General features: G+C 42.3%; 2 protein-coding genes across 4 annotated transcripts in view; one reads left to right on the forward strand and one right to left on the reverse strand.

The window, feature by feature from the left end:
• LOC127678315 (lanosterol 14-alpha demethylase) lies at positions 1 to 18,238 on the forward strand. The gene is made up of 10 exons (XM_052173171.1): positions 1 to 371; positions 2,049 to 2,147; positions 2,968 to 3,144; positions 4,061 to 4,187; positions 5,186 to 5,360; positions 7,723 to 7,842; positions 8,162 to 8,357; positions 12,202 to 12,297; positions 13,487 to 13,655; positions 15,713 to 18,238. The coding sequence occupies exons 1-10, from the start codon at positions 198 to 200 to the stop codon at positions 15,889 to 15,891; spliced, it is 1,512 nt and encodes a 503-aa protein (XP_052029131.1). The 5' UTR covers positions 1 to 197; the 3' UTR covers positions 15,892 to 18,238.
• A 462-nt stretch (positions 18,239 to 18,700) lies between these two features.
• Positions 18,701 to 25,116, reverse strand: part of Akap9 (A-kinase anchoring protein 9) — a 146,326-nt gene continuing 139,910 nt past the window's right edge. For all 3 annotated transcript variants that reach the window (XM_052173169.1, XM_052173168.1, XM_052173170.1), the window contains 4 exons: positions 24,917 to 25,002; positions 21,548 to 21,677; positions 20,844 to 20,983; positions 18,701 to 19,241 (listed from right to left, as the gene is read on the reverse strand). In XM_052173169.1, the coding sequence (XP_052029129.1) occupies positions 19,204 to 19,241; positions 20,844 to 20,983; positions 21,548 to 21,677; positions 24,917 to 25,002 (394 nt within the window). In that variant the 3' untranslated portion in view covers positions 18,701 to 19,203. The remainder of the gene's footprint in view (positions 19,242 to 20,843; positions 20,984 to 21,547; positions 21,678 to 24,916; positions 25,003 to 25,116) is intronic.

Raw genomic sequence — 25,116 nt, forward strand, 5'->3', positions numbered from 1 at the left:
AAGGCCCCGCCCCATCTGTGACGTCCTGGTGGCGCGCGGGCGGGCTGTGGGTGTGGGAGGAGCCCGGACCAGACGACACCCCGAGGCCGGGGCAGCCTCCCGACGCCTACCTGCCGGCTTCTCCTGCCCCATCTTTCTCGAGGAGCGGTAGCGACCTCGGCCTCCAGCCTACCGGGCGGATCGAAGCGACGGTCGGGATGGTACTGCTGGGCTTGCTGCAGTCAGGCGGCTCGGTGCTCGGGCAGGCGATGGAGCAGGTGACTGGAGGCAACTTGCTTTCCACGCTGCTCATCGCCTGCGCCTTCACGCTCAGCCTCGTCTACCTGTTCCGTCTCGCAGTGGGCCACATGGTCCAGCTGCCGGCTGGAGCGGTACGTGCACCCAGGGGTCCTCGGTGTGTGCGCCGGCTAAGCGGGCGGGCTCGGGGGCGCTAGCGGTGGCGGGCGCGCGGGAGGGCTTGGGTGGCTGCAGACGCCAGTGCTGCAGGTCAACCTGATCTTTGCTGTCGCGGTGGTTCTTCCGGTCTCGTTGCTGGAATCAGAACTCCGGAGCAGTGCTGGCCTTCCCAGTTTCTGCTGGGACAGCGACTTTGAACTTCTGGCTAGGATCGTGCTTCGCAGCGTTTGTAGTCAGTGATGGATGTGCAGACTGGTGGCTTTCCTGGGTGGACTTGGCTAGTCAGATTGCCTTGGCCATCCATGACTGTGAGTGCGGAGCACTAGACTGACTTTGCTGTTGGTTGGCAGAGGTGTTTGGGCTCTTTGTGAGGGCCTTGATGGCAAGCTAGGGGCAGCTGCGTCCCCGGTGGCCATCACTCTCGAGACTGCCTTGTGTGTTTAGTATACTGTTGGCTATTGGGCATAATGATGATTAATATCAGTGTCAGGGAAATTGCAGACAGTTCATAAGTTCATAAGTGACTTAAGAGTGTGGTAAGCGCTTTCCTGTGATACTGTTAAAATACCAGTTTCTCTAGCTTAGCGCTACACCAAACCACTAGTTTCAAGCCTTCCAATTATATTTGATGGATACCCTTGTGATCAACATTCCGTAGCTTTGAAAAACCATCCCTTTAAAACTGACAATGAATGTAAAAACTTAACTGCACTGTACCCAGCATTAAGTTCCAACCAAGTTGCTTTAAAAATAACCTCTGAGCCCAAGCAATGGCTAGGCAGTTACTGTTTCTTACTTTTATTAGATACAACATTTTAAAAGATTATTATCATCATCATTTTGAGATATTTATTATATGGCCCAGGGTGGCTGTAGAACTTGTTATGTAGCCAAGGCTCACCCTGGCACATCTTCCAGCCTTGGGTGTGCATTCTGTACCCAGCTTTTATGGGTCTTTGAGGAGATAGCATTTGTCACTAGAAAGACAAAGGTCTCTTATGCTGAAGTGCTGTGAGGTTTTAGATTAGAGGAACATCACCCATTTTCATCGTTGCAGGTTTATCTTCAGTCTTGCAATGTGTTGGTCTCATTTTGTAGCTTCTAAAGCCCCTTTAAGTCAACTACAGAAGTCCTGTAGGAGAGGGTCCATTCTCGTTAATAATGGTGGATCTAGTTATTTGCATCAGAGACACAAGGCATGCTGGCTTTCCCCCTGGAAATTCAGGAAATATTTTCTTTCTTTCTTTTTCTTTTTCTTTTCTTTCTTTCTTTCTTTTTTTTTTTGTGGGTTACTGTTTGGCTTTTCTGTTCTAGAAAATATCAGGCAAGACTCTGAAGGGAAAGGTAGTAGACTGCAGAAACCACAAAACTGTAGTCAACTCTCCTGTTTGTTTGCTCCACTAATGGCTAGAAAAGTTCCCTGAAACCTCCAATACTATTGGATGTCTTCGTCGTTGGCATTTCCCAGTGTTTAAAACTGCAGTGCCTTCCTATCTAGTCATTTCTATTTTGAGTTTGTTCTTTTGGGCTATACCTTCTCTAAATATATTGTGTGATTTTTTTTTTAAAGAACATTATTCTTAAGCAAGGTATCAAATGAAACTTTCCATTTAAATAAAATGAAAACTAAAATTTTCGTTTTCCTTTTGCAGAAAAGTCCGCCATATATTTACTCTCCAATTCCATTCCTGGGCCATGCAATAGCATTTGGGAAAAGTCCAATTGAGTTCCTGGAAAATGCATATGAGAAGGTACGTCTTCTAAATAGTGAGGGGCAGAAAATGTAGTGTAGAAAAGTGCTTTTCTTTAATTAGAAAGACATTTTTAAAAAGATTGTGCCCTCCTTGCTTATTGTCAGTATTGGAAACATAAAATGAAAAGACTTAGTTGATCCTCTGCAAGAAAAGATGCAGAGGCATACACCGGTTGTTAAACCCTACTTCTCCTGATTTGCTTGTGCAAATACTTAAATTGTAGTGATTCTTTGATGTCATTCGTGGGTTCTGGTGATCAAATTCAGATGTCCAGACTTGACGGCAAGTGACTTTACCTGCCTGGCCATCCCACCAGCCCATTAAATTAGTTTCTAACAAAAGGGAAAAAAGCATATTCTTATAAATGTTGATTAAAGAATTCAATATAGCCAGTATAGAACAAAACAATACTTAAAAAGGTATGTATCTAATACATACATACATATATATATGTATATATATATATATATATAAACAATACTTAAAAAGGGATATATCTAATACTTATATATAAACAATACTTAAAAGTGTATATCTAATCCTGAGAGCAATGGACTGAAGCTAGCAGTGACTTTTAATGAGAGGATACATCAGAGATCTGATGGTTTGCAAGGCAGAAAATATTTTCAGGATAAGCAGTGAAAAAGAAGAAATCATCCTATTTATACTGCTTTTGTGATGAAGACAGGAGGTAGAATATGGCCAGATGAAAACAACTGCTTCAGAGTTTATGAGTATTTGGAACTTTTCAGGAAAGTATTATCCTGTGATGTAAGAAATGTCTTTGTAACACAACTGTGGGTCTTCTTCTCTTTAGTATGGACCTGTGTTTAGCTTTACCATGGTGGGCAAGACCTTCACTTACCTTCTGGGGAGCGACGCAGCCGCGCTGCTCTTCAATAGTAAAAATGAAGATCTAAATGCAGAAGACGTCTACGGTCGGCTGACAACACCCGTGTTTGGGAAGGGAGTTGCATATGATGTGCCAAATGCAGTAGGTGGCTCTTCTGTCCTGGCTAAGAGACAAATCTAGACTATAGTAGTTCCAGCTAGTTGTGCATAATGAAGAATTAATTTATCCCCTACCTTAAGAAGCCTGACAGTTTGTGACACTTAAAAAGAAACCATGGGCAGCTGTTTAAGGGATGGGTGTTTTGTTTTATATTGGTTGGCAAGGCTTATTCATATCTTATTCGTTCAAGTGTTATGGATGGAATATAGATTAGGTAATAGACTCAGGTGCCTGGTTAACTCTGGTAAGGGCCATAATAGACACAGCCCACACTATGATAAGGGTCAATATTAATATTTCTGGGGAGATAAATGTGTCTCCCTTTGCATTCAAAAACAATAGCTAATCAAATTTTTTTGTTCAGATTCATCTCTATTATCTTAAACATGTTTTAGTAGACTTCAAACGTTAATGTCTCAAAGGGTTGTTAGCTACCTTAACAGACAAGGTCTTAGTCAGGCTGTTCTAGACTTCTGGAAGACGGTGTCAGCGATGAATGGTATTAGATGCAGAATGAGAAGATATGAAGGAGGATAAAATAACAGTGGAGGAGAGGGGACTTTGGGAAGCGTGTGTTGACTGGATTGGTTTGGAGGGTTGGAAGATAGCAGGAGGGGGAAGGGGGTCCCTGAGGAGAGTGGTGGGGTATTAGGTGAGAGGTGGGGTTCCTGACTCACTCTCTAGCACCCAGGGGGAGGGCCCTTCTTTAACTGTGTTCTTTCAGATGCATGGCCTGGGTGCCACACATGGGTAGTTGGTAAAAATCCTGTTACTGTTTTTATTTTCAAATGTAAGAACATTGTTTCCTTTGTTTTGCAGTCAGGATAACATGATGTATCTCAGAATAAAATAAAGGTGTCTTTTAGTGTTGTATACCCTTTATTTTTTTTTTTTGAAGGTTTTCTTGGAACAGAAGAAAATGTTAAAAAGTGGCCTTAACATAGCCCACTTTAAGCAGTATGTCCCTATCATTGAAAAAGAAGCAAAGGAATACTTTGAAAGTTGGGGAGAAAGCGGAGAAAGAAGTAAGCAAAATGTGTTACATTCATCTCATTGTTAACTGTCTATGTACAGAACAAAATACAGTCTGTGCAGAAGGGCCTTGTCTCTAATGAGAGGGAGATGCTGACTGCTATGCAGTTGTAATGGCAAACCTGGCCTTTATAGAGCACTTGTAAGTATTCTCTTCAGAGAGGCAGTTGACATGTCTATGCCAGGAGCAATATCTGCTTCTGGGCCAATAGGATCTTAGGCAGCAGGTTGTCACCTTCCGAGACTGGCCATCATCAGCTCCTGTAAAAGGTGTAGACACTTTATTTTTAGAACACCCAAAGCTGATGTGTGATGTGTTTTGTAGTCTCAAGAGAAGCTGATATATATATATATATATATATATATATATATATATATATATAATACCTGGTAATTAACTTACTTGTGAAGGGTCTTGCTGTGCAGTTAGGGCTCTTCCTGCTCCTGCACCCTGCATTCTGGGGTTACAGACACAATTTCACCTAGAATGACAAATAATTGTGGCACATGCCACAATTCTAGCGATGGAGAAATGGAGGCAGAAAGGATTACAAGTTCTCCTGCGCTACATAGCACAACCCATGTCAAACCAAAAGTCTAAAACAAAACTCTGAAGCACCAAGAGGATCAGGGTGCTTCCAAAGTAGGAAGCCAGATGTGACAGAGTTAAAAAACAGAACTAGGTGCTTCTTGACACTTTAAAGTACCACCCAGTGGGCCTAGTCGATGCTGGTCTCCTGTACTGGGTTGGATAATGGTGGTTATAGTACACACAGAGACTGTTTATGCCTCTGGTTTTTGGGACCTGATATATATATATATATATATATATATATATATATATATATATATATATATCATATATGGATATATATGATATATATATATATATGTGGATAACTTTTCATCATAATTTCCTTATATATTCAAGAAAAGAAAATTTAAAAGCTTTTTGGAGATAGTATTGAGAATGATCTTTTCTTCCCCTTAGATGTGTTTGAAGCACTGTCTGAGCTCATAATTTTAACAGCTAGCCATTGTCTACACGGAAAGGAAATTAGAAGTCAACTCAATGAGAAGGTGGCTCAGCTGTACGCAGACCTGGACGGAGGTTTCAGCCACGCTGCCTGGCTGCTGCCCGGTTGGCTGCCTCTGCCGAGTTTCAGGTATGTATGGATAAGGACGGCATTGCAGTCACTGTCCTGTTTGTGTGCTTTCTAATGGGGCACATCAGGAGCTTCCGTTTTATAAGAATTCAGGACTGGCTTTCTTTATTTAGTAAGCTCATTTAATTTTATAGATAAGGTAGTTAGTTCGTGGTCTGAGTGAGAACTTTGGTTTCTTTAAAAACACAGAAATAGAGTTTGTGTTTTAACCCCAGGTGTGGGATATGGGGCGGGCTCTCAGCAGCTGACTGATCTGCCTCGCGATCTAGAAGGTGGGTGGTTTTGACAGCTGCAGATTCTGCGAATGTGTGATGCTTGCTATTTTGGGGACTTTTCAGAGGATATATAAATGTTAGAGCCCCAATAGAAGGGGCTGGTTGGCTGGTTGGTTGGTTGCTGTTGGATGCAATTGGTTGTAGTTTGTCAAATAATTGTGCGGAAAGAGACAAAGAATTAGATACACTGACAGCAAAGATCAAATTTGCCCCAAGGAACTCAGTGCCCCTATTCAGCTTGAAGTAGTCTAACTAATATCATTGCTCCGTTTCCCCTCTGTCCTTTCTTCTCTCCTCCCTAGTGTTAGGAGGTTGAAAGTAGAGGAAGCTGGGAGTAGAGGGGTGGAGAAGAGTCAAAGAGAAAAGACTGTAAAAAGTAACTTAAAATCGGGCTACAGTGTCTACTGCAATATTTTCCTTGCTAATACAGTCTTGGTATTCTAAGGAGTCTCTAATCTGTACTGAGATACCATGTTTTCAAAGCCCTCATTTGAAAGTCTTCTATGACTTTCTTAGAACCTATATTGTGACCGTTCTTTTGAATGTTTTTACTTTTATTTGACTTTGTTTGACTCCTTACCAACTGTACTGTAGTTTCCATAAGGACAGGGACTGTCTCTAATGCCAAGGACCGTAACTTTAGGACTTGGTGTGTAGCTCAGGCCCTGATATCTGCAGGCAGTCTCTGCCCTTGCTGGAGTGTCTGTTTAGGTGAGAGATGGGGTTTATACTATTGATCTTTGTCCTTTTGAGGTCTGCACCCTCTATTTAGCTGCCAAAGAAAAGCTATTACAGGGAAAGACCAAGCCCACAGGGGAAGTCGTCACATTTCTGAAAAACAAATGCTTCTATGTGTATTGTGCTGGCACACCCCACACACACTGCTCCTCGCCCCTAGGTTCCCATCCGCGTACTTCCGTCTTATTTCTCCCTCCTAGGTCCCCTGGAGCTTGATGTAATAAATAGCTCACTCTTGGCCTGCTTTACGCAGACCAACTGACTTAGTGAAATTATCCATTGCACATTTTACTTTGGTTGCTAGGGCCTTGGGCATACTAAGCACGTGTTCTACCACCACGTTGCACCCCGACGGCTCACCCGCATAAGCAAGCCTTGCCCCTCATCCCTGTCTTCTGCTTACAGGGAGATGCTTGAAGCGGCCTCGCTTTCTGTGTGTTCTCTCTCATATTTTCGGTGGTAGCTGTAAATGAAGTAAGGCAGTTTTTAATAGAGAGCTTGATTATAGAATGGGCTTTTAGAAGTGAATATTCTTTTTTTTTAAACATAAAGCTTAATTTGATTTTTAAGTCTCTTGCCTACCTACACCCCTGCCCCGTGTGTGTGTGTATGTGTGTGTGTGTGTGTGTGTGTGTGTAAGTACTCCTGCATATGAGTGCTTGTATTTGACGAGGCTAGAAGGCTAGAGGCAGCGGCTCCTGGGGCTGTTTGCGCTGCCAGATGTGGGCTCTGGAAATTCGGCTCTCATCCCTGTAGGAGCAGTCAGAGTTCTGAGCTACTGAACCGTCCTCTCAGCCTGAGGTCGCTTGGTTTTAGATTCTAGCTGCGGCTCACACCCTTTGTGGATCGTGTATAGCTGCTGATGACCTGAAGGCAGAGGGGAGCCTCACAGCTCTTAGTAAACAGTGAGTACCCCGACCAAAGGAAGAGTTTCCAGAGTTGGAGCTTGTGTTTTGAACCTACAGGATTCTTCTCTCTGTAAAGCCTGTGCAGTTATAGGAACGTGAGAAAGAGAAGAAAGTCCTGTGACAGAGCCACAGAGAGTCGGGAGCCGTGAGGAAACAGTTGGAATCTTGTGCTAATGTAGACGCGAATTCTGTTGAAAGAGGACATGCCTGTAAGGGGGTGTCGTGCTTACTAGATAGTTAGCGCGTTAACAGTGTGAGCCGTGCATGGTAGTACACCATGCCTGCCCTAAGGGTTGTCTGAGTTCATGATTTCTTCCTTTCCTAGTTTTGAGTTTTTGTCACCTCACTCATTGAGGTTAATGTTTTTATGTTTGGTGTTGGTTTTGAACATGAGCCTACAAAATGTTACTCTATTGAAAATTCTCCGGTTTTGAATTACAGGCGCAGGGACAGAGCCCATCGAGAGATCAAGAATATTTTCTACAAGGCCATCCAGAAGCGTAGGCTGTCCAAAGAACCAGCTGAGGACATTCTCCAAACTTTACTAGATTCTACATACAAGTAAGAACTGTCAGATCACACGCTAAACTGAAGCAAGAACCTCTATATTAAAATGTAAATCTCTGATATGTCCAGTCAAAACGTAAAGGCAGTGCAGCAATAAATTGGTACTTGTAAATTGTTGCGGCAAACAAGCACTGTACCCTGATACTCTGCTGTGACACCAGCAGCTGGCATAGGGAATTGTTTGAATTAAACCAGCAGGAAGTCTTTTGTAATCAATCCTGCTTTCTCTGGTTTGGTCTCTTTCTTGGGAGGAGAGCCGAGGTACCGGTTGGTGTTGGTTAAGAAAAGTGAGAGTTATGTGGTTCGTCCCCAGGGACGGGCGTCCTCTGACAGACGATGAGATCGCAGGGATGCTCATTGGACTGCTGCTGGCCGGGCAGCACACGTCCTCCACCACCAGCGCCTGGATGGGCTTCTTTCTGGCCAGAGATAAACCGCTTCAAGAAAAATGCTTCTTAGAACAGAAAACCGTGTGCGGCGAGAATCTGCCTCCCCTGACTTATGAGCAGGTTTGTTTCTTGGGCGCAGTTTGAGCCTTCTATTCATCCTAGCTTCAGATACGTTTTTTAGGAAGTTTCTGCAAGCTTAGATAAAAGAAAGAGCGAACGCCCCTGCTTCTGTACGGTTGGTCAGGTGGTTCTGTACCGAGGCATCACAGCGAGTGGCCCTTGTTGCTTCGGTGCTTGACCTCTGGCCTCTGGACATGGAGTCTATCTCCTGAGTGTTGTGTTTTGTGACGTGTAGGAGCCTCTATAATATGGGAAGGACATGTATCTATACTGTTGTTGGGGCATCTTTGAGTAAATATGCCAACTGTCTCTCAAGAATTAAGTCAGACCTCCTTCCCCACCATAGACCCTTCAGAGGGCCATCCCCTTAATGACCGCCCATTATTAGTCTCTTAAAAGTGTCCCACTATTTCTTGCCATCACCATATGAAACTTTGGGAAGCACGTTTCTTTTGAGGCAGTTGACTATGCAGCCCTTGGCTGGCAGGGAACTCAGTGTGCGGACCAGGCTGGTCTCAAACTCACGGGCTCCCTGTGTAGGCTCCCTGAGTGCTAGTGGCTGGGGAACATATTTAATGACATCCAAATCATAGCAGCAGGTTAAGGGCCATCCATGTTGGCGTGTGAGTCAGAATTCCCATCCTTCCGCCACTGAGCATATTCTACAGAGCGGACGTACTGCACGGTGACCATTCATCCTTCCGATTTTTATGGCCATTTGAATTAACTCCACTCTTTGGATCTCATAAAAAATGGCATTGTAAATATTTGTCCCAATTTTGTGACATTTGCTTTCAATTTTATGGAATACATGCCTGGGAGCGGGGTTGCTGTCTCATACACCAGCTTCGTGTTTGATGTATGGAACCGCTAACCTTTGGCCCTGCCCTTCCTTCATCCGCGGTCCTGGCACTGCTCCGAGGGCTCTGCGTGCTGTCGGTCTCTTCCGGCTGTAATGTATGTGAAGCGGTCTTTTGAGCGAGTATAGCATTTCTTCTGATGGCCAAGTGTTTTGTGATGTTTTCTTAGGAGAATGTCTGCTCCAATCCCAATCCTGTCCCTTTATAATACAGACTGCCTTTTACTGTCCTGAGCACTCGTGAGCGTTTTCAAAAAGTGGGAAGACTTACCGCTTTCTTCTTAGTTTCCTTCTTTGGGATGTTTGATTTGTTTTGAATTAATTTTGAATGTAATACGAGGTGACAGACCATTGTACCTATCTTGCATGCAGAGATCCCTTTATCCCAGGACTGCTGAAAAGACTGTTGTTTTCTCACTGAATGGTCTTTGTCAAAAGTCCATTGGCCATAAATCTAGGGCTTTATGTCTTGACTCTGGATTCCATTCCACCAAGCTGCCGCTTCGCTTACGTGTTAGCTACGCTGCCTTTTATAAGTTTGCAATGTTAGAGTGCGCCCTAATCATTTGGGACTGTTTTAAATATTTCAGGTCCCTTCAATTTTCATAAAAGTTAGAGGGTCCGCTTGTCCATTTCTGCTGCTGCGGTATTGCCGGCGGTATTGCCGACCGTGCCGGCCGTCGGCAGCTTGGTGTGGGGCTGTTGTCACCGGACACACCCTGGCCGGACACCTTGGTGTGGGACTGTTGTCACCGGACACACCCTGGCCGGACACCTTGGTGTAGGGCTGTTGTCACCGGACACACCCTGGCCGCGGCTCGGGCCAGCGCTTTTTTTTACCTTGCTCTTTCATTTCTTCCAACGCTTGATTTGTTGATTTATTACTTTTCTGTGAAAAGGTTTACACCTTTTTTTTTTGGTTAAGGAACTTTTATGCTTCATGTTTTATTGTGTGTGTGTCCTGTGCACAGGTAGTAACATGGAGGGCGTGGCTCTCCTCCATGTGGGTTCCGGGATTTGAACTCAGGTCATCGAGCTTGGCAGCGAGTGCCTTTTCCTGCTGAGCCATCTTGCCAGCCCTTAAGTATTCTTTTTGCATCAATTCTTATGCCAGTTCAAATCTTCTATTGCTTCTCTAGTGAAAATTTTATTTATATCTTCCAGTTCCAGGATTTCTATACTTTTAATGATCTATTATCCTCCATCTGGTGAGGTGTTGTCATATTGTATCATACTTTAATTCTTTAGGCCTCATTTTCGTTTTGCTCTTTGAGGGTCTATATACTCGTCTATTTTAAACTCATCTAGTAAGTTCAGTGTCTGTCGTTATCAGAGGGTGTGGTCATGGCCACCCATTCCCTTCTGTGGATTCCACCACGCCAGCTGCACAAACCCTGGGGCTGCATGTCTGGCCCCTGAGGGCCTGGGATAACTCTGAGACTGTAGGAGAGGCAGAGGGAGGGTCCACAGAAAGGTGGCCCGCAGGGAAAGTGGACATGTCCTGCACGGTGGCAAGTGCCTCCGACTGCTGGGCTGTTGCTGACTTCTGTTCTCTCCTTTTATTCCTAAATGTAAAGGCTCTCTGAGGAGCTGATTGCTTCAGCTTAAAAAAGAAAATCCAGGGACAGTTCCATTAAGGTTCTTTTGTGTGATGTTTGAGCTGTGTTTATTTTCCTTTTTGTAAAACTTCCAATATTTTTGTTGAACTTGCTACACTGAAAAGCAGTGGCAACTCTGGAAATGAGTTCTCTTGTCCCGGGGTTTGTTGTGGCTGCAGGTGTTTGTAAATGTGTGTGCTCCTTCCCATGCTCAGTGACAGGATTACATGAAGTCCAGATTCATTTGTATTCACTGAATTCTGCTGTTTATTTCAGTGGCCACCAAATGGTTAGAGACATCTTAAATTGTTTGACTGGTGTCCTTTAAGGCATCATCTCAGTATGTTACTCTGGCTGGCCTAGAACTCACCGTGTAGACCAGTAGGGCTTTGAACTCACGGAGATCTGCCTGCCTCTGGGATTAAAGACGTGGCCATGCACAGATGTATCCATGGAGACTTCATAAACTCTCCTTGAGCTTTGCATGTTCAGGGCATGTTGTCAACAGTCCTTCAGGCGCCTGCTACCCTGCCTTAGCCTTTTTCTTGTGTTTTGGTCAGTCAGTGAGAGATTGAGTCTCTAATGTAGCATGTTGTAGCTCCCCCGCGCATACATGAGGCGTTATGTTAGAACTCTTCAGAGTCTCCTGTTGACATCTCATTTTTATTTCCCAGGTGCTTTCTTTTTAAGCATCTTTTATCTCTTAAGTGTATCACCACCTCAGGCACTTAAAATGTTAAACACTCTTCTGCTGGGTATTTCTTTTTCTTTTTGTTACTGTTGTTGTTGTGGTGGTGGTGGTGGTGGTGGTGGTGGTTTTGATACAAGGTCTCAGTGTAGCCCAGGCTGTCTCAGCCTCCTGAGTGTGGGGGGAGGTGCCACTGTACCAGGCCACTCTTGGCATATCTGCTCTGGCCCCTCAGCAGTGGTCAGGAGCTGGAGATGCCCTACCTATGCCTTCCCAGGCTCTCGTTGATCTGCAGATGATCTGCAGCGGTGTGAGTTACATCCTAAAGCTTGTTTTTCTCACCAAGATGCAGCATTTCTTCTTGAGTGAACTCTTGGTGCATTACTGTAAGCCTTCGTCTGATTTATTAGAGTTTTGAAGAAGTTGACACAGGTTTTTCACTCTGTCAGATATTAAAAGAGTGAAATGTATTGGTCTTTAACCATACCATTGACCTCTTGTTACCATGACCCTGTCTTTTTCCTGTTGTCCATGACAGCGATAAAGCATGGCCTTCCCAGCATCGCAGACCAGTTCCCACTGCCCTTTACTCGCTCACTAAGTAGGAAATTAAACTGTTCCCTCCTGCTGTTGAGGTCTAGAGAATATTTGCTGGGGTCTGTAGCAGAAATAATCTTGATCTTTTTTTCTTGGTTTTAGTTGAAGGATCTGAATTTACTTGATAGATGCATAAAAGAAACACTAAGACTGAGGCCTCCTATAATGACCATGATGAGAATGGCCAAGACCCCTCAGGTGAGTCCCTTGGCAAAATTTCCTCTTCTGGAGCCCAGTTTCAGAGAAGATGTTTAAAGTTATAAAAGTAAAAGCCATCACCATTGTAAATATATGGCAGTTATTATATAATTATAGATATTAATCATGAAAATCTAATACTAATTGTTTTTCATTTTCATTTAACAATTGTGTTTAAAAGTTAGAGGTGCCTATCCCCTTCAGTGCCTGAAATCCTTCCTCGTATTCTTGTACAAGTCTCCAAGCTCTCTCCACTGCCTGGCTGTGGGTGTCTGCATCTGTCTGAGTCATCTCCTGGGTGGAGCCTCTCAGAGATCAGCCTGTCTGCAAACCTAATAGAGTCATTAATTGGAAGACCAACAGGGTCAACTACCCTGGACCCTTGGGGCTCTCAGAGACTGAACCACTAACCAAAGAACATACATGGACTGGACCTAGGCCTCCCCGCACATATGTAGCAGATGTGCAGCCTGGTCTTCTTCATGTGGGTCCTGAACAGCTGGAGTGTGGGCCATCCCAGAAGCTGTTGCTGGGCTGTCTTGTCGGGCCTCGGTGGGAGAGGATATGCTTAGCCTCACAGAGACTTGAAGTGCTAGGGCTGGGGGCATACCCAGGGGGCCCCACCCGCTCAGAGGAGAAGGGGAAGGGAGGGTGGGGAAAGGATTGTGGGAGGGCGTGGGCAGTGAGCAGGATGTAAAGTGAATAGTAAAAGAAAAAAAAAAAAAAAAAAAACGCCAGGCTCCTCTTCTCCCGTATTGATTTGAGAATATTCTCGCCGAGCACTGCTTCCCTGGGAAAGTGCACGCCTGCTTGTTAGCTTGAAGTCTCCCTTAGTGTGAGAGGAACTTGTTACAACCTGGCCCGAGCTTATACGTACAAATTGACTGTAAAATCTTTGCTTCTTTTTAAAAAAAAATGTAGAGGTATATTTCTTGGCTTTAAAGACAATATGGTAGTAAAAATAAGTCAGATTATGAAAGGTTTAATTCTACTCTGCCTTTAGCAGGGGTTAGTTCGAGTGCACTGTTGGCCTACTTATAAATAACTGAGTAATGACAGTTTTAGTCAGTTTATCATCTAGACAGTTTTTAAACATATGCATAGTTCACACCGACACTGATCGATGGCGTACTGTTTGGTGACACAGTGAAACTGTCTCTAATGAAATGTGTTCTTGCTTACTTCGCAGACTGTGGCAGGGTACACCATTCCTCCAGGACACCAGGTGTGTGTTTCTCCTACTGTCAACCAAAGACTGAAAGACTCCTGGGTAGAACGCTTAGACTTCAATCCTGACCGCTACTTACAAGATAACCCAGCATCAGGAGAGAAGTTTGCCTACGTGCCATTTGGAGCTGGTGAGATGGTTGATTGCATTTATGTTCAAGTGTTTGCCTCTGCAATGTATCTGTTCTTCAGTAAACTACCCTGGAATTCAGGTCCGAGAGAGAGAGAGAGAGAGAGAGAGAGAGAGAGAGAGAGAGAGAGAGAGAGAGAGAGAGAGAGAGAGAGAGAGGAGAGAGAGAGGGGCAGGGGAGAGAGAGAGAGAGAGAGAGAGAATCACTGTCCTCCTCTAAGGAACATGCTTGCACATTTTTGGGGAATGCAATCTTTGTGAAATGAAAAAGAATATTTCATAAGTCTCAGGGCAAATTTTTGTATAATGGCTCCATTGCTCACAGACCCACATCCTTTTATTACTTCTAAACATACGAAGGCCTTGAACTTCAGATCACTGTTTAATTACACTTAGAACACACAAAGGATATAGCTTGCCAACTGAAAGGGCCATTAGCTCAGCAGCTGAGATCTGTAACAACCAGAGTGGAGTCGTGGCTAAGCTGGGACCTGCCTCCGGGGCTTCCAGGCCCTGGGCTGTCCTGTGTCTCACCCAATAGCTCTTTCCCTTTCTGGACAGCTTTGAGTATCAGATCCTTTTAGCATCCTGTCAAAGACGGTCCTGACCAGCCTTGGCTTCTCTTCATCTCTGTCTCCGAGTTAGTATTTTAGAGTTCCTGTAGCCGGCATAAGCTGGGTGCCTGAAAACAAGCCTGTGACCTTGCGGTTTGGGAGGCTGTAGGCAGGGCCGTGCGCTTTCCGAAGGCTGTGAGGGCCTCTCGCCTTTCTGTAGCTGTGGAAGTTCCTGGCTGCATCTCCCTCAGCCACTGCTCTGTCTTTCTTTCCTTGTCACTTATCTATGTATAATATATTCTATGTATAAATAATTCTTATTTTACGTGTTATAAGCCATCAGAATTTTTCAGTTCTTTTGATTCCGTTAGGTACTTGTAGTTTGTGAGTATTAACTCTCTTTTCTTTAAGCCACTTCTCTTGCAAATGGACCAATGTAAATGTAAAAGTGAATGTGAATGGCTCCTGTGACTCTGTCTCCCACAAATAAATGCTAATGGGCTAAGCCAGTGGGTCACACATTCCCAATATTTATCAAAAAATATTTACAACAAAATGCCCTAGTCTTTTCTTTTTCTGTTGATTGCTTTTCTCTTTCTCTCCATCATCCTACATTTTTTTTTTGAGACAGGATTTCACTGTATAATTTAAGATGACTTGGAGCATTAGCCTGCGGGTGCTTCCTGAGTGCACCACCGCACTGGGCTCAGCCAAAATGCACCTTCGCCCAGCCTCAGGCATATGGTTTCCTGTTCTTTACTAAACACTAATGAGTTTAGCACTGACGAGCTGTGCTTCTTTTGAGTTCTTGAATGTGGTGTGAGAGAGATGAACTTTGTGGTTTTCAGCTTCCCCCACACCCACCTTTGAGTGTCTAGTTATCCCAGCACTTTCTTGCTCTAAGTATCTTTGTTGAGAACCAGATAGCCATCAGATTCTTTTTTGTTTGTTTTTTGCTGCCCAGATTATTTCTGGACTCTGGGTTCTATCTCTTCGATCTATTCATTGATCCTTGTCCAGTGTTTCCTGATCTTTAGTCATATAGTCAAATTTGAAACCAATTTAAATTCTTCAGAATAATCTGTGCTTAAAGTTGTTCTGGCTGGCCTTGCTTCTCTGTGCATTTTAGAATTCGTCAGCTTCTGCATATGTAGATTTCGATTTCAGTATAAATATTTTGGGTTTATTAAATCCCCTTCCATTATCACTAATGGGCCCCTGGAGTTTTGATTGACAAGTTCACAATGATGTAATACTAGAGTGAGGGACCTGTATCTCACACATTCCCAAGCTAGAATTCTCTTGTGATTTGAATGTTCTAAAAATAGCAGCCTAGTCACCCATGTTATCCTCTAACACTGGGCATACCTGGACTTTACAATAATTTACATGCTCACTTCTTGTGCATTTCCTTCCTCTAAGATGAGTCCCACTCCAGGCTGAAAGAAGGAATGAAGATTTTTAAAACTTATTCTGATGCAAACTTCTCTTATTTTTTAAACAGGGCGTCATCGTTGTATTGGAGAAAATTTTGCCTATGTTCAAATTAAGACAATTTGGTCCACTATGCTTCGTTTATATGAATTTGACCTCATCAATGGATATTTTCCCAGTGTGAATTACACAACAATGATACACACCCCAGAAAACCCAGTAATCCGTTACAAACGAAGATCGAAATGACGAGAAGGAACAGGAGCCGGTGTGGAGACGCGACTGCGCGCTGCAGCTTGGCCGAGAATGAAGCTCTGAAACAGCTCTCAGACCGTGCTGGTTTTTACGTGTGTGGTTCTGAAAGCCAGTTTATGATTTTAATGTTTTATTAACTCAGTGATTTTTGTTGGGCCTTAATGGCGTTTGAAACAGTTTATAATAGTTTTGATAGGATTTCAGGGAAGCCACGTTTATGTTAGAAATTGTTTAGGGGGAGGGGGGGGTCTCGGTATTCAGATGATACAGAATGCAGCGTCCAGGTAATTAACTTAAGAAGCACATGTTGCCATGGGGAGATTTGGAACTAGTTTTGGAAGTTTCAAAGCTTAGTCAGACGCTGCAAAGGCAATGGGTTATTTGTGTAGTTGGGCCGTTTCTGTGCGTAAAGATGTGAGAGGGTAAAGGTTTAAGTTCACTGCAGACTGAGGTGGCAGCAGACACTAGTTAGAGGGTGTGACAGCCTTTGACATGTTAGCTGGATGCACCGCTCCAGGAGGATGACAGCGATCTTGAACCTTGCCTTGATAACGGTATTTCCTAATAATAATAATAAATACTAAAGAGTGCTTATGTATGTAACTGGTTCCAGATGGTCACATTTTTTTGTGAAACACTCAAAATCAGATCCTTATGGGTTTTTTAATTTTGCTCAAAGGCTTTTTTTTTTTAATAGCAGTTAGGGAAGTGTCAACTACTAGGCTTTTAAAAGTGTATGATTTTGAGATTAGTGAATTCTAGCCTTGAGATTAGGGAATAAGAGATGGTAGCACTGTCCGCATTCGGTGGAGGCTGTGCTCAGAAGCCAACCTAACAGTTTGTAACCATGGGCCCAACTCTGTGATATGCCCATGATCTGTGTTAGGAGTCGAGACAGCTCTGTCACTGGGTGTGGCGCTGCACAACTGTAATGCTAGTACTCAGGAGCTGAGGTGCAAGGATTGGGAATTTGAGGCCAACCTGGGCTACATAGCAAGACTAACACCCTCCCCAAAATAAAACCTTTTTTTTCTCTAAAGTATGTGTACTGGCTGGTCTTAGGCAACAACTTGATACAAGCTTGGTTCATTGAAGAGAAAAGGAGTCTCAGCTGAGGACATGCCTCCATGAGATCCAGCTGTAAGGCATTTTCTTAATTAGTGATCAATGGGAGAGGGCCTAGCCCACTGTGGGTGGTTCCATCCCTATGCTGGTGATCCTGGGACCTAAAGCAGGCTGACAGAGACACGAGGAGCGAAACAGTAAGCAGCACTCCTCCATGGAGCCTCTGCATCAGCTCCTGCCTCCAGGTTCCTGACCTGCTTGAGTTCCGGTCCTCACTTGATGATAAACAGTAATATGGAAGTGTAAGCCAAATAGCCCTCCCCCATGCCTCCCAACTTAGTTTTTGGTCATGGTGTTTCTTTGTAGCAACAGAAACCCTAACTATGTTAGTTTTAAGAGACTCTTCCTATGAAGACCTAAATCTCTGCTGTAAAAGGTTTCACATTAAAATTCTCTATGAGAAAATTTTTACTGGTTTGTATTCATGGATTTGAACTTGTGCTTCAGTAAGTACAGTTCAAGAGATCTGGGGACTTGGAAACTTACATCCTATTTGTCTGAAATAGACTCCTTTTAGTATATTATCTTTAGTTCTTTAGGTCAGTCACTCTCGATATCAGTGCCCCATGAGAAATGAGGTATTTTCACAACAAATTACAAATGTTGCTCTCACCTCTCAAAGTATGCTTGTCTCTCCTCGTACTGTGTGATTATTAGACTTTTAGGTCATAAATGTTACATTTGATGTGTTAGATTATAGCCTTGATTAAAGTTTGGTGATTGTTTCTAAGAGATTTTCTTTGCCAGTGTAGATGTTTTGTCTTTATTATTCCAAGAAGGGTTCTAGACTTTGGTCAGATTGGTAGATTCCTGGCACAGAGTTGTGACTTGAGGAAGGCTGTCCTGTTTACTAATTAGCTTTAGACTTTGACATATTTTCGGGGCTGAGATTTAAAAGGGCTCAAGCACTAGAATTCCTTGTTGAGAGACTGACCACAGACCAGCTGTTAGGTTATTGTGAACAACACCAGAGGCCTAGGGCCACAGGGTGGCTGACAGTCCACCCCAGCAGTGGGGTGGGCTCAGCTGGTGAGCACATGTCCATCTGCCTTTTCCCTACAGAGCTGTCTTGAACTGACCCTTTTAGCTTTTAAAAGGGTTTTACGCACAACTTTCTTGCTTAACTGATTGCTTTAGAATAGCTTTGCTATTTCTAGAATGCTTAGTTGAAATACTGGAAATAAAATTGGAAATAAAATTTAGAAATTCCCAGCAACGTACAGGTTTGTGACTGTCTTCATGTATACTGAATACAGACCATGAATACTGAAATGCTCTTCTCTAGATGTAAACAATAACCCTGCCATCTTAGTCAACGCAGTGCTATTAGGGAGCCCTCTGGAAAACTGTATTCCCTGAGACTTTTCCAGTTAAAATTTGGCTGGCTTAGTAGGACACTTCCTGAATTTTGCTACACTTATGGATACAATTTAGTATTTGAGAGCTGATTTCTATGTCTAGATTTGTAAGTCTCTGGACATAAGAACACTAAATGTAGTAAAACACGGACTAATAAACACTAATGCCACCTTAGTGGCACATTAAAAAAAGGCACATTAAAAATGTTCTTTAATGGAGGGAGAATGAAACCACGCTTTGGATCCTGAGCTGAGAAGTAACGAGATGGTAGGGACCACGAGTTGTGGCTCAGTGACAAATCAAGAAGATTCAACTACAGTGCGGTGACAATGGTGAGGCCTTTTTATTTCAGTACTTGACAAAATACCCATAAAGTTCAAAACTTCGACCATTATACAAAAATAGGTCTCTACAAGTGATATGTTGTCTTCATCACCAGTAGCAAATATATTAAGCAGAAACATGTAACTCAGTAGTTTTATAAGAAAAGCGCAGGACACTGCAAGCTACTCATCCAGCAGCACTGTCAGTTGAAAAAGTTTAATCCGTCACCCACCTGATAAATACACAAAGTTTATAATTTAATCATTTAAATTAGCATTCCACAAATATACATGTAATTTAATGATTACTGTGCATGAACACGCACACAATGCTTATATACACACACTCCAGTTTGTCTTCATGTGCTGCTAAGGATTTGTATACAATCATAAGCTGTGTATGTATTGGTCCCCTTGAATATTCACAATACAAAAGCACAAAAGAGCCATTGATTTACAAAAGGGAATCTATTTAATATTCAATTAATGTTTCAAAGGATTATCTCCTCATGCCAAAGTGAAACTGAGTAGTAGACCCTGTAAAATAAAAAACAAAGCAATTAGAGTTTATCTATAGAAGGGTAGCCAAGTTTTAACACTACCTCAAAATGTGGGGGTCAGTAAGATGTTTCAGTGGTCAAGGTGCTGCCAAGCCCAACAATCTGAGTTTGGTCCCGGGAGCCCATATAGTAGAAGGTCAACCAATATGCAAATTTTCTCACAACCATGCTATGGTGCAGGCGCGCACATGCGCGCGCGCGCACACACACACACACACACACACATTTTAAGCAATAATGTGTGCTCTGTGTGTGTGTGTGTGTGTGTGTGTGTACATATGTTTGTGTGAGGGCAGCACAGAATGTCCTAAATCACTGGAACGCCTAGAGATGGAGTTACAGGCAGTTTATGAGCTGCCTGAGACTGGGTGTTGTCAACAGTGTGTTCTTCAACAAAGCCTCTTCAGCCCTCGGCTTAAATTTACCTCCAGAGGCTGATTATATTTAGAGTTCACCTTGACTGCCCTCTAGCAAGGGGAGGGAGAGTGATGTACTTCATGAGCACTCTGAAGGTTACTTGGGTTAAATACCTGACTGAAAAGCTAAAGTACCTTTAAATAACTGCAGTCCACAGTCTATGTTATTAATAGAGAGTCCTTAAAAATTGATCAGGGGCTGAAGAGTTGACTGAGCAGTTAGAAGCCCTCTCGAGGACCTGGGTTTGATTCCCAGCAACCACATGGTAGCTCACAATCATCTATATAACTCCAGTCCAAGGAGATTTGATTTCCTCTTCTGGCCTTTGCAGGTATCAGCCATGTATGTGGTACACAGACACACATGGAGACAGAACACCCATACACAGAGTAACCACAAACAAACAAGCAAACACAAATCCATCAGAGCAGATGGCTACAGTCTGGGTCAGGAGTGAGTGAGTGCAGAGGGTTTTCCTGTGATGAACTCTACCTCTACATAAAGGATGACAATTTGTGTATAGTTCTGAGGAGAATAAAAGATTCTTACAAGTTTAGAAACTACACTTTTATCTGCCTATGTGTGTAGGTGATATCCCACAGTGCAGTCAGGGCAGCTTGTGGAGCTGGTTTTCCCTGCTTTGTGGGCTGTGGGGACTGAACTCAGGTGCCAGGCTTGGAGGCAGGTGCCTTCAACTACTGAGTCATCTCCACCCTTTAAAAGTTCGTCTATGGAATGTGGTTCTTATGCTGAGGGGAGATATAATGCTTAGCGTCTGACAAAGCAATGCTTGTTGGGATGCCATGCGGAAGGACAATGAGGAGTGGGAATGGCTGATTACCTGCTCAGGGCAGGGCTCGCTATGCCTTCTCCCCCTTGCTTTCTACCATGTGCTACTGAGGGACAGGTTCTGCGCTGGGCCTCAGAGTCAGGTACCTGGCAGATGGTACCTGTCATGCATTTTGTCTAACCCTAATGAAGACAGTACAGGATCACTCTGTCAGGGACACATTTAAGCTAATGTGTGCTAGTCAGTTCTCTGCTGGTCTGAGTCTAAGCACTGAGCTACGAGATTTGATGAGCCTGCAGAAGCATGTGGAGGGGTGAGACACACGAGTGGACTTGGCATGGCCTCTACAGAGAACAGGTTAAGATCCAGCACCTGGCTGTATAGCTCCAAGTCGCCTTTTCAGTGCCTCTAGCCGAGTGACGTAATCTGTCAGAGATTTATCAGGATTGTACTGGTGAAGTTGAGAAGAAGCCATCGAAATAGAATTTAAGTCTCCTGGAGTACCCGGGTACCTAAGGATTAAATTATATTCAGGAATCCAACTTTCCAGAAACAAGGCAGCAAAACTGACAGCCGGCCTCCCCCTGCTCTACACACTGCCTGAGCTATGACTCCAGACTTCTAAATAGAGGATAACAAGGAAGTAACTCTCCAGCGAACTCAAAGATGCCATTATGAGAAGGCCAGCACACACCCTGCAGAGGTGTTCAGAATAGGCAGCATTTGTGTTACGCAGCTTTTCATAGGTCCACAGCATGATTTTCTTTCTTTTTTTGTAATGGCTGGTGATCAACAATTTTCTAATGTCTAACTACTGCATATATTTATAAACAGTATAAATTGTGTACTTTATCAACGTCTATCTACAACATATATTTATAAACAGTTTATAAATTGTGTTTCCTATGCCTTTAGAAACCATTTACAATAAAAATACTGATTCTAAGTTTTAAGATCTAGAAACTACATGTAACTGAAGATGTTTAGCTCTCATAATGCAAAAGTCATAAGCTCTGACTGTCTATTTCTCTCTGAAATACTACCATTTATTCCACCCAGGTTTGACACATTCTTACCTATTCTGCAATGGTAAGGGAGACCGAGGATAGTCCAGATCGAATCTTGAGCGGTATGCTGTATGTCTTGGTTCTCCATATAGCTCCAGCCCACCAGGAGAATGATAGAATGGATCAGTCTTTTCAATGCCTAAATAAATCCAAATATATCACCATAATGAAAAAAGTACCAAGCCTCAGAAGACACCCATAAGCCAGTAAGGGTTTAAAAGAATAGTATATAATACTATATATTACTTCAGCCAGTTTCAATTCTTTCTAAAAGAGAAAAGTACAAATCAAAGAGCCTTTCAGTGGTTTTCTGTTTACCTCTGAACATGACTATTTCTGGTATCAAGAACTATGTATGCTTCAATGAAAATAAACTCATTGGAATATTTCCCTTGTAAAATACCTAGTAGCTACCAGATCAAAGGGGGAAGGGCTGAAGGAAAAAATGTGGATAAAATCACTACACTTATGTAACCAAATCTTCACTAGTCTACCTTTCCTGGAAACAAAACCAAACACTTGTGAAATCAAGATTTGCTAACTTTTTGTGCTAACACATCTCATTATAGTAAAAATTCCATCTCAGTGTAAAGCTGTCCCAAAATACTCTCAGGGTACCAAGCATACTTTCTCTGCTGCCCTGTTGTCAGAGCACTTGAACATGGTACAATACTGACACCACAGTGTGTGTTCTCTAATTCTGTGCCCTCCAACTTTGGGCCTTATACCTCAAACTGTTTTAGCCCTAATGTTTTTCCTACTGATTTCTAGCCAAAGAGAGAAGGAATTGCAAGTTACCATTACTATATAGCCATGCCAGCTCAGAAGCAAACTGCTAAACAGGAGCTGAGGTAATTATCATTTCACAAAAATCCTGAAATTCAGAATAGCCTCTTCAAAAGGTTTGTACCCAGTTTCTAAGAATTGCAAAGTTAAAAAACAAAGTGTGCAATAGCTTAGAACATAAGGTCAAAAAGGAACGTTAAGGCCCTATGTGGCTGACAAGCCATAAATCTATGAGAAAGAGATTTGTTACAGCAGTGGGAAACTCAGAATAATATTCTCTCAATATCAGAGACAATCCCTAAAATAAGGAGTGATATAGAAAATGCTTCAAGAGAAACTATTTAAAAATGGCATTCAGAATAACCCTAGGCTCTTCAGGTTGTCCAAAAACAGAACAACAGGGACTGAGCTTCCAAATTTGAGGGGGCTGCACTGCTGAAATTATATCAGTGGCTCTACACTTAAAATGGCTGACTACCAAGCCAATGTGGATAGAGCAAGGGCCCTCAACAAAAGAAAAATTATAGGCACTGGAGCAGTTGGTACTAGAGCAGCTGAAGGCTCAACAAGAGACTACTAGAAATTCTATGGAATTCCCATAGAGATTTGTTAGAAAAAAAGAAATGGGGGGGGGGGGGGAATGGACAATCTTAACCGATTTAAGAGTTGTGAATTGAGTAATACAACCAATGGGTCTGTTACAGCCTAGAATTCTGTTGCCTTCTTTACTACCTTCAGGCCTGGCTTATGAAAGTTATTGACTAAAGACTGCTCTTTTTTTTTTTTTTTTACTGTCCCCTTGCAAGAGCAGGATAAGGCAAAATTTGCCTTTCACAGTGCCTAAACATAAAAATGTTCAACCTGTAAAAATGTATCATTCAAATTACTTCTACAAGGAATGTTAAATAGTCCAACCTTATGTCAATATTTTGTACAACAACTGCTAGAAATAATTCATAAGCAATTTACTTAATCCATTATGTGGATGATATTTTGTTGGGCGGTTTAGATGCAGGTACTTTAGAGAAAATGTTTGGTGAAACAAAAAGAATTTTACTGTGTTGGGGTTTGCAGATTGCTTCTGATAAAATAAGAGAGGAGATTCTATCCACTATCTTGATTATAAGTTAAAAAAAATTAACCACAAAAGATACAGATCAGAACAGAGCAGTTATGAACTCTTAATGATTTTCAAAAATGAATGGGAGATATTAACTGGATACACCCCACCACTGGATTAACTACTTATAAGTTAAGTATTTTTGTTTTGAACATTACAAGGGGATTCAGACTTGGACAGACCAAGACAGTTAATAAAGGAAGCAGAGAGTTAACTTCAGTAGAAATGACTGCAGGATGCGTATGTGGATCATATAGATACCATACTGGACTGTAATTTCATTATTTTGCCTTAGAGTCATTCTACTGGACTCATTATGCAAAGGGAAAATAGTATTTTAGAATAGATTGATCTTCTTAGCATACAATGTAAAAACATAAAGACTTATATAGCCTTATACTAAAGCTTAGATCATATCATCATGGGTAATTAAAGAGCTTGTAACAACTATTTGGGAGAAATTAACAACAATATCATAAAAGTAAGCATCTTCAGTTTATAAAAAGAATTAATTGTATTCTCTCACATATTGTAAAATGAACATCAATTTCTGGAGCCCCTACATTTTATACTGATGCAAATAAATTGGGAATAGCTAATTATAAGTCAGAAAAAAAAGCAAAGTAATTCAAAGCCCATATAATTCAGTTTAAAAATCAGAGTTCTATGCAATTCATATGATTCTATTAGATTTTCCTGAACCTCTTAATTACTGACTCAATATGCAGAAAGTTGTTTTGCATATAGAAACTGAATTTATTTCTCATAATTTAGAATTAACATTATTATTTATACAACTACAACACGCAATCAGATAAAGTACCATTGTATATCACCCATATTCAGTCTCATACAGTCTTGCTAGGTTCATTAGTCCATGGAAATGAAGAAATTGACCAATTATTAAGAGGAAATATGTTGGAAGTATCAATATTTCATGAAAAAAACCAAGTTAATAATAAAGGTTTAAAGAAAAAAATTCTATCACTTGGCAACAAGACAAGGAAATTAGAAGAAAATGTCCTCCTTCTTCTCTGTACAACCAAACCCCATTACCCACTGGAAGTAACCCTAAGGGTACAAAAGAAAGTCTGGTAGATGGATGTGTTTTATTTTGCAGAATTTGGAAAACTAAAGTTTGTAGTTAAGCAAATGGATGGAACTAGACGGGAGGGGAAGGGAGGGGGAGGGGATTGAACAGAGTGAAATTAAGAGACAGTTGAAAGTGAACTGGGCTAGTCGACTGAGAAGACCGCTGGTGATGGCTGAGCCAGAGAAGATACTATTAGGAGACAGAGAGAAGAACCCGCCAAACAGCTATATAAGATTATAAACGCAAAGAATTAAGAGCAAAAAAGCTACATATCTTTGTACTATCTTTAGACAACAACAGCACTAGAATTATTTGACAGCTATTACTCATATAGCAATTTCAGAGTCATACACAGAAATCATGTCATTTTTAACTTTACCTGGACTCAGTCCGAAGCCGTCCCTGTTAATATTGATGGAGCTGGCACTTGTCACTTGCTGCCACCGCCGCACCAAAAATTTCATTCTAAAAGAGCCAGACATAACATCTCTGAGCAAAGTCATAAACATAAACATGTACATCCCACAAAATCATGCCACTTAACTCTGAACACGGCTCAGCAGAGTCACATGACATGTT

The sequence above is a fragment of the Apodemus sylvaticus genome, chromosome 2 (genome assembly GCF_947179515.1).
Source record: "Apodemus sylvaticus chromosome 2, mApoSyl1.1, whole genome shotgun sequence".
In the NCBI taxonomy this organism is placed as follows: Eukaryota; Metazoa; Chordata; class Mammalia; order Rodentia; family Muridae; genus Apodemus; species Apodemus sylvaticus.